General features: G+C 34.2%; 2 protein-coding genes across 3 annotated transcripts; one reads left to right on the forward strand and one right to left on the reverse strand.

Annotated features, from left to right (window-relative positions):
- The first annotated feature begins 606 nt into the window (after nt 1–606).
- Nucleotides 607–4478, forward strand: LOC139898226 (protein PLASTID MOVEMENT IMPAIRED 1-RELATED 1-like). 2 transcript variants are annotated; one of them, XM_071880961.1, is made up of 3 exons: nt 607–719; nt 1179–3133; nt 3582–4478. In XM_071880961.1, the coding sequence occupies exons 2-3, from the start codon at nt 1191–1193 to the stop codon at nt 4279–4281; spliced, it is 2643 nt and encodes an 880-aa protein (XP_071737062.1). In that variant the 5' UTR covers nt 607–719; nt 1179–1190; the 3' UTR covers nt 4282–4478. The 2 variants fall into 2 exon arrangements, with proteins under 2 accessions (XP_071737062.1, XP_071737063.1); XM_071880962.1 differs by having other exon boundaries at nt 3585–4478.
- Nucleotides 4479–8163: 3685 nt separating this feature from the next.
- On the reverse strand, nt 8164–9839 carry LOC139898227 (probable WRKY transcription factor 50). Its single transcript, XM_071880963.1, has 3 exons — nt 9473–9839; nt 8755–8896; nt 8164–8477 (listed from the first exon to the last, which is right to left on the reverse strand). The coding sequence occupies exons 1-3, from the start codon at nt 9750–9752 to the stop codon at nt 8348–8350; spliced, it is 552 nt and encodes a 183-aa protein (XP_071737064.1). The 5' UTR covers nt 9753–9839; the 3' UTR covers nt 8164–8347.
- Nucleotides 9840–10060: the final 221 nt, after the last annotated feature.

A 10060-nucleotide genomic window follows, 5' to 3' on the forward strand; every position in this document is an offset into this window, starting at 1 on the left:
TTTCAAAAAAAAATTAATTTAAAAAAAAATCTTGAATTTTCTTTTTTTGTTAATAACATTTGTTTGTTGCGTCACATTTCGCAATCTGATTAGTCCGTTGGATTTCAAGCAAATTGTTGAATTTAAGGGATTACAATTGACCATGTCTTAATATTATTTGAATTTATATATACATAAATTGTGGTAAATGGTGTCAACCTATGATTGGTTAACACCATTCGTTAATAGTAACTCTCTATTTTTTTTTTTTTTTTAAAACATGATTTGCCCAACACCCCCAAACCACTAATCCAATACCATCCGGATCCCCTGACCCGCTCCACCAACCCGACCCGAATACCCGCTACTGTAGCTGCTAGTGTAGCTACAGTACCTTCTTTTTTTTTTTCGAAACCAACCCGCAGCGAAAGTGCGGCCCAAAAAACTGGTTAAAATTAAAATATGTAATTCGAGGCCGGTGAACCTTTTTATTAAAAAACTTTTCGTTGCAATGAGTTGGATTTTAATTTAATTAGAAAGAAATTTAAAACTAATAAAAGTGGGAATATAATATAAGTATAAGTATAGAGAAAGACAAAATAAATATCCCGACAAAAGAACCCACAAAAATCAATCAAATTAGGTTGCCTGAGAGTGTGGTACATCTTAATCCCAACTGTATCTATCGGTTCCTCAACCCCACAAATCTTTCATATCGTTTGATTCAACTCTAAACCCTGGTAAGTGTGCATAAATTTCTGCAAAATCTCACCTTTATTGTAATTTTTGCAGTAATTTGTAGTGGGTATTCATTAATTTTATGTTTTTGTATACATGTTAATCAGTTGATCTGTTTTTGTTTCTCTGCCCAACTTTCTTTATACTTGAAATTAGTTAATCCAATTCAATTTAATTATATATTAAGTTGAATAAAAAATTTAGTGAGTTTGTTGGTATAACAAGGTTCAAATAAGGGGGCTTTGATAGAAATGAAGCTATTAATTAGGTCAAACTAATCTTTTCTAAGAAGCACAGACTGATAACTCATTATTGAGATAAATATCAACAATCAGCAATAATAATTAATAATTAAAATTAATAATATAAGGAAAAAGAGTTGTTGAATGCATAACCTAGGTTTATTTAGATTCTAAATGGCTTTGCATTTGACTAATTAGTACATTTTCATATTATTGAAGTTTTGTGTGAAGATGGAGTCTGCGAAGATAAACATCGATGACTATGGAAGTTCACGGTTATTACATGACATTGAAGAAATAGGCAAAGCTTTATATCTGCGTGACAACCCACCGAAAACTTCGATTTATCCTAATTATGTAAAAGACGATTTATTACTGAACAACAAAAAGTCATCAATTTGGAAATGGAAGCCATTGAAAGCGTTTACTCATATTCGAAACCATAGGTTAAATTGTTCTTTCTTTCTTCAAATTCATTCTATATCAGGATTACCGTTAAGCTTTAATGACCTTAGTTTATGTGTTCATTGGAAAAGAAAAAACGACGTTTTAAAAAGCCGTTTTGTGTGTGTTAAAGAAGGTGTTGCAGAGTTTGAAGAGACTTTGATCCACCGTTGTTCGGTGTATGTTAGTAAAAGTGGTGCCCATGATGACGTGGAAAAGTACGCGCCTAAACTTTCGTTGCTATATGTTTCTATAGTTGGAGCACCTAATTTAGATATCGGGAAACATTGGATTGATCTCACGAAATTGCTTCCGCTTTCTTTAACGGAGTTGGAAGACGAGAAAAACCGTTACGGAAAGTGGATAACGAGTTTTAAGCTTACGGGTAAGGCAAAAGGTGCGGTAATTAATGTTAGTTTTGGTTTTTCTTTATCGGTTGATAGTTTTATGAGGCCGAATAACTTTGGGAAGGTTCCGGATAAAGGAAACGGGAAAATGCTTGAACGGGTTGGAAGTATTCCGGGTAACTCGAGCCGTAGGGCCCGCATGTCTAATCTATCTTTTGATACGAAAGCTCGTAATGGGAATGTAGTAAATGAAGGGCCGTCGGTTAATATTCTTTATGAGTTACTTGATGATGATGCAAATTCGAGTTACTCAAAAGAATCGAGTTCAATATCTAACGAGGTTTATGATGATGAATTTATGGTTGTTGATAAAGGTGTTGAATTATCTAAATCTGTTGAAAGTTTGTGTATTGAGACGATTAATGTGGCTGAACTTTTTGATGATGAAGTATGCGGTGACTTTGAAACAGAGACTGATTTTGATGGAATTAGATCTAACGATAATAACGTATGCATTGAAGAATCGAGTGAAGAACTTGACCTATTTTTGCACAATCTTTCGATATCCGAATCACGAGAGTTGGATTTTTCATGTCAGGAAAACCAGTTTTTTGAAGATGATATGAAGAATGGAGAAATTTGTGAAGGGGGTAATTTGGTAAAGTCACGTAGCTTAGATGATCTAACGAACATTGTTGTCGATGAATTTATGAACTTGTTTGGTTCTGATAGCGAGCCCGAGTCTCCAAGGGAACGTCTTTTGAGACAATTTGAGGAGGAAACTTTAGATTTGGGAAACTTAATATTTGATTTACGTGCAATTGAAGATCGAAAAGATTGTTCTAACATTTTTGATTCAACGTTTTTATTTCGAGAAGTGGAAACGGAGCCTGAATATGAGAGTGGTCCGTCTTTGATTAGTAGAAGGAAAGCTAAAATGCTTGAGAATTTAGAAACTAACGAATTAATGCAAAAATGGGGGTTGAACGAGACGGCGTTTGTGAATTCTCCAAGAACCGATTCGGGTGCTTTTGGAAGTCCGGTTTATCTTTCACCCGAGAGACCGCATGAATTGCCTTCGCTTGGAATTGGGTTGGGCTCGTTTTTGAAGACTAAAGATGGTGGCTTTTTAAGGTCCATTAATCCGTTGATATTCAAAAAAGCTAAAAATGGTGAGAAATTGATTTTGCATGTATCTAATTCAGTTGTTATACCTTTGGAAATGGGATGTAATGGTATGGATATATTGATGAAATGGGCGACGGTTGGATCCGAAAAGATGCTTTTTCAGGCGACCCGTTTGATGGCGTTGGAAGAAATTACAGGAAAGACATTACAACAAGAAGCTTGGGAATCTAAATCTAAAATGGAGGCGCTCGAAAGGTTAGCCATTTTATATCTATATTAAGCATATTTCAGCATCATCGAATTAGAAACCATAGGTGGCAATGTTGATTTATTTACTTGTGAATGGGTCAATTTGGATAATGGGTCAATTTGGATAATGGGTCAATTTTATAGATGCTACCATTTTAAATGATCAAACTTGTTACTCAATGTAACTTGATGCATAAAACCTTGCAAAACACCTTATTTATTAAACTAGATTATTATTAAAATCATATATGAAACACAAGATATTTATATTTGAAAAAAAAGGATATAAAAAAAATATCTTGGGTTAACCCAACTTGACACATTCCATGTAGAAAGTAATACAAACTACAAAGACCGCTTGTTTTGACCCTTTACAAGTTTTTCCACTTGAATTCAATGCATTTCCATTAATTTTAACAATTACATTTCCTTAATTATCGGTAACATGTCACAGCAGGGGTCAATGGTTACTTCATAAATCAGAAGTTGAAGAAACACAGACGAAAATTTGTTGTGAAATTGATTCAGAATATGTTTCTATAGACAATATTATTCCTTTAGCTATTGAAAAGATTCAATACCTTTTAATCGAAGGATTGAGAATTCAATCTCGAATGTCAACCGAAGACCCTCCCTCAACCATAAACGTAGCATCTACAAGCAACAATCGCGTTGATGAGCTATTCGACATGTCCATATCGTTAAACGAGTTGATAAAATCGGATTCCACAAATTTAGGGATTCTTAATAACTTCACTTTAGGTTTACAAATGTTGCTTAGAGATCCATTACGAGATTACGAGCCCGTAGGTATCCCAATGCTTGCCTTGGTTCAAGTAGAGAAAAGCACAAGTGTTGAGTTGACTTTCAAAGTCAACGAAGTTCATGTCACGGGCTTTAAAGCTGACCCGCAGAAAAAGCAACATTCGGGTTCTCGTTGGTTGCATTCTAGTGGTATGACAGGTAAACAAAAACGGTATCCGTTGACCAAGTCAACTGCTTTAATGCGATCGTCTATATTGTCGAAGAACAAGATGAAACATGAAGATACATTGTGGAGTTTGTCTTCTTATGTTCACGGTGAAGTGCCTAAATGGAAAGAGCTATCAGGACTAAGCTTATATGTAAGGAATCCTGATATTATCTTTAATTGAAGTATCATGTTAATATTATTCGGTACAAAGAACGTACATACGTTATCGATTTTGAAGACATTGAAGCATGTCTTATTGAAAAAAGATCCGATTTTTGCGAATTCTTTAGTAACTGGAAATTTTGATTTCACGTGTAAATCACTTGTACTTTTTAGATGATATGTTTTGAGGACTTCTCCTATTCACTTGTTTAAACTGTGAAAATAGTCGGTCAATTTTGGTTGATGTTTATGCTGATTTTTTTTTGGGAAAAAGCGAAAACTTTTATAAATGCGGAAAACATTTTCAAAAAGAAAATGTCTTCAACAAAAGATACACGAGAGAACCAGATGAGGCTCGTACCTAGAAAACGGTAAACATACACCAGAAATAATGAGAATAACTTCTGGGGTCTTTTGCATGTTGTGCAATGTATTCTTCTATTCCAGGTACACTATTGTTTTAATTTGATTTGCCTTTTGTAGTTTTTTGCACTTAAGATTAATCGTTTGCATCCCAGTGCGGTAAGATTGATATCATATATACATTTATAGAACTTCGTGTCACGTAAAATATTTACAGGTGTCTTCGATGCTATCACAATATCATCAAAACTCACTCAATGCTTATCCTGGTTGTTATTACATCAAACCAGGGGAGGTAACAGGTAGAGATCATACTGAAAATCAGAAGAATTTCGAATGGGTACAGCTTTTATTTGAATAAAGTGAAAAAAATGTGTTCTTTGTTGTTGTCTAATAGAATAAACACTAATAATACCTTGATCGAATTGGTCTAGATCGAATATGTTTGTTGAAGTGCTTCTATGATTGTTCAATATATCTCTTTTTAACCGAGGAACAAAACAAGATCATTTCGCTCCTTTTTTAAAGTTGCAAATATATACAGTTTATATTTGAGTGTTGAGGATTTGTTCCAACATGCCTTCCCTTTAGGGAGTTGATGTCTTCTCGAAGACCAGTTTGGACCACCTGTAATCTTCAACCACTTGGTTCATTCATGTACTTCTGTATACCCGCTCATTTCATGGGCCTCGGAGGTTGCGAACGTTTTGTGTTCGCGCCTCATCTGAGGGGGTTTTACCACACACGATGTCCGCATGGATTCGTTATGTGGGTTTCCTCCTGAGGGGCGGTAGGATTATAACAATTAATACCAAGGAAATTATCGGGTGGGTGGGTGTCGACATCGTATTTGATTCCCGTCAGTGACTTCTAAACGCCGTTCAAAAAAAAAAAAAAAAACACAAAGCACTCAACGTGCACCATAAAATCAGCAAGACTTGTTCCCTACTTGCCCACTACTTCTCCATACTAATCGGCCAAAGCATACCAAGTCAAACTGATCTAAACATTTAACTAAACTAACAATTAAGGCTAGGAACGAAAGTCCTTAGGACTGTTGTTAATGAGCATTAATGTATTGTACAAAGCAGTTAAGAATAATACTAACTAATTATTAATCTAACGGATGAAGCACAAAGGTATCAGTGTTGCGGCTTCTTGGGGCATGCTAGTCACACTACTAGAAAATCGATTTTAATGGACGGAGGTTTTTCCGGACGATGGCCATCGTCCGGGAAGAGCTACTACACGCCAAAAAACGGACCCACTAGCACCTGCATGTTTGACCCACTTTCCCGGACGACTCCAAATCGTCCCGGAAGATACTATTTAATTATTATTATTTTTGGCTTGAAAATATTTGGCTCCAAAATGTGGCAATTTTGGAGCCTTTTTCTTTCCGGACGATAAATCGTCTGGGAAAACCTTTCCGGACGATAAGCTTCATCAGTCCAAAAATAAATAAAAAAACTCACACAACCGCGCCTAAAATTTCGTTTCCCTCCATTTGATTCCCGGACGATTTATCGTCCGGAACGGGTCGTCCGGGAAAAGTTTCGGCAGAAAAGCTGAAACTTGGCTACCTTTTTCTCACTTTCACCTACCAAAAAAACTCGCACAACTCCGGTGTTATCGAGCGATTTCCGGCGATTTCTCGCTTCTTCCACACCAAATCCAACAATCTTTCATCCCAATCACTACCAAGGTATGTTCTTCACTTTTTTCTTTTTTAATTTTGATTCTTTTTCATGTTTAGTTTGTTAAAACCCCAAATCCGAAAATTGGGGTTAACATTTGATAATTGTTGTGATTATATATGTTTTAGCTTATGATTTTCATGTTTAGTTTGTTACTATGCTTATGTTTGATGATTCCTTGAATATTTAAATCCGAATTTAGTTAGTAAAGTGGTGGGTTTTGTGATGAAATTGTCAAGAACATGAAATTGTTGTATGACAATATGTTTAGTTTCATGAATTTCATGCTTAGTTTGTTAAGTTGCTTAAGTTTTGATTATAATTGGTCCTAAAATCCAATTTTAATTAGTAAATTGATAGGTTTGATGAAGAAAATGTTATGTACATTTTTAATTCGAAAAATTAGTATAAGTATATAATTATAAGTATACAAGTATAAGTATATAATTATAAATGTTATTGTTTATGTTTATGTTTATGCTTATGATTATGCTTATGTTTATGTTTATGTTTATGCTTATTTTTGTATGCTTATAAGAAAATGGATTATTTGATTTTATACATTTAAGTTATTTATTTGTGTGTTTGTAGAACGAACGTCAAGCCAAGAATGCGAAAATCGGTCCTATAAAAAATTACAAGATCTTGCACATACCCAAGGATCGTACCAAGTGGAATGATTCGTTCATACCGAAAATTAATTACGTAAGTGATACATTTTTATAGATTATGGTGTACTTCTTATAAATAATAGTATAAGTCAATTGGTGTACTCCCGATATATATATATATATATATATATATATATATATATATATATATATATATATATATATATATATATATATATATATATAATGGTCTTGTAAGTGATACATTTTTATACGTATGTATGTATATATAAATAATGATATGTTAGTAATATTTATATTTTTTTAACTTTGTAGATATATATATATATATATATATATATATATATATATATATATATATATATATATATATATATATATAATGGTCTTGTAAGTGATACATTTTTATACGTATGTATGTATATATAAATAATGATATGTTAGTAATATTTATATTTTTTTAACTTTGTAGAAACGAATGAAGACGTTGTTAAAACAATTTCCCGGCACCGACGAGGAAGTTATCATGGAACAAGTTTTGGGCGAACGACCGGGACACCAACGCGGATTGGGCCCGAAGATGCCAAAGTCGGTAACTAATTCTGAATCTTCACCGTCTACCGGTCGGAGTCGTCAACCCGAAATACCACCACAACCATACTACACGGCGGCCGACATTGAACGAATAATTGCTTTTAATAATATGCAAATTCCGGACGATGTTCGACCAAGATTTGGCTATCCTCCCGGTACTTCCACTACCGGTACTTCCAATACCGGTACTTCCACTTCCGGTAACCCGAGCTCGAACGATGACTTTGATAACGATTTGTATAATGATGGATTTGACGGTTTGTAATTTGTTTGGTGTGCGTCAAGACAATTATGAAATGGTTGGTACGTTTTGTAAACGATATTTTATTTTGTAGTTTTTCGGATATTGTAATGCATGTTTGGATAAGTGTATGTTTCAAGACTTTTGTTTAGTGTTATTATGGTATTTTGTGAATTCGTAATCGTTATTATATAGCAGGTTTTTAATTTGTAAATGTGCTGGAAACTGCAGAATTTGTGCTGTTTTATTAGTCTGGAAATGCAGAAACCAAAATCATTACATCTTTTTGTATAATGATGGATTTGATGATCATCTTTTTATGCATTACATCAAACAAAATCATTTATATTGTAAAAAAGATCTATAACCTTGGGTGGTGGAAGGAAAAAAAAGTAACTGCATGAAATACAACATTCTTCTTACAACAGATGAAAACATACAAAAGCTACTTGCTAGCATCTCAATAAGATAGGGAGTGAGCAAGTGCAGAACAACTAAATTAATTAAACATATTTATAAGAGCTAAATGATAATTAACTATTTAATTAATACCAGCTATTAGAAGTTAGAAGGACGTTGGTGGTTATGGATGCCTTCATACGTTGTGATTACAAATCGTGCATCATCAACGTCTCTTTCAACTCTCTTCTTAACTGAACATCCTTCTGCTGAACAACGATAATAATTCCTGTTAACATATTATAAGTTAAACCACATTAGTACCTTTTTCAGTTATATGTTCTTCCATAAAAACATCATGCATGCGTAAGGGGTGTTTTAAAAGTAACTACAAAGTTTTTTTTTTTTGAACAGCAAACACATATACACATTATTGGGTCATGACGGGACTCGAACTGACAACCTCAAAGTTGATGAGTTCCCTTACAAGTAATTATTTGATTCCTGAATGCAGAAAATCACATAATCGAAGGGGAAAATAATGTCATTATTAACCACGTACGTACCTTGGGTTTGGGCTGTTCTTCACCATCTTCTTCCCGTACTTCCTCCACTTGAACCCGTCATCTAAATTCTCTATTTGTGATTGAGTTTTAAAGGCGACTTTCTCTTTAGTACCCCGTCGAGCTTGTACGATCCCAGTGTCACCTAATAACAAAAAGCACCTTTTTAGGTTCCTAGCACCCAAGTCAATCTTGATCATGCCACTTGCTTTGTGTCCATGTGTTCAGGTGTATATTAACATGGTCAAAGTGTGTGTGTAGTGCATGATCTAATTTACATGCAAGTTTGCATATGACATTTTGGGATAGGTTTTTCGCTGTTCAGGTTATCTGTGAGGGCGAATATCTTTAGTCTGGTGTATGTGGTCTAACCGGATTAACCCATGACCATTTCCAAACTCTTCCCTGACTATCACAAGATTTGAACGTGAGATCTCGTGCAACGATCTCATTGCCGCAACCACTGACTCCTAGCATGGCCGAATTTTGAGGCGTGAAAAGAGTGCAATTTCTCAGGGCCCAAAATCTTAATGGTCCCAAAAATATAACTCAACAATATATTTTATTGTCCATTTATTTATAAGGTTCTAAATATATATTACATTTTTTGCAGTATTATTGAACTTATTTTTATAATATATGAAAAACTTTCGTATACAAACGACTCTGGCTCTTAGTAATGTTTTTGCATATGATATTATGATAAAATGAGTTTTCTTACCAATACTATTATCTCCTTGAAGGTGGCTACTAATGCTGCTGCTTCCAATGAACTGACTTCCTTCATCAATGGTGGCCGAAACGTAAACCTGTGTATGATCTTGATATTCAGGAACAATCGGCGCTTGATCTTCATTCATCCAATCATCAAAGATTAAAAAGTTATCCAAAAATTCAGAATTTTGGTGGTTTGGAACATCATAACTAATACCAGGTGAGTCATTATCTGATCTGTAACTCTGTGATTTAGACATAGGCTGATCATATGCATCCATGATCATATTTTGTTTTGCAAGTTGAGTTTTCTGTTTTTTATAATATTGATACCTCTCTTTCCTATGACCTTCCTTTGCCTATCGAAGAAGTTTCGTTTCGTGTCGTGTTTAATGGTGGCAGCAGTGGCTGCTATTAAAAATATTGATACTCAGGTCCCATAAAAATATATGAAAACGAATTCTTTGATGTTACATTTGTAGTTTTTTACTTTAATTAACTAACTTAAATTAGGAAATTGTGTGGGAAGATGGTATATTTGATGGGACTTACATTAGTAGCTTCATGACAACGACGTTTGTTAGTAAGTAAGCCC

This window comes from Rutidosis leptorrhynchoides, chromosome 3 (assembly GCF_046630445.1).
Source record: "Rutidosis leptorrhynchoides isolate AG116_Rl617_1_P2 chromosome 3, CSIRO_AGI_Rlap_v1, whole genome shotgun sequence".
Taxonomy (NCBI): Eukaryota; Viridiplantae; Streptophyta; class Magnoliopsida; order Asterales; family Asteraceae; genus Rutidosis; species Rutidosis leptorrhynchoides.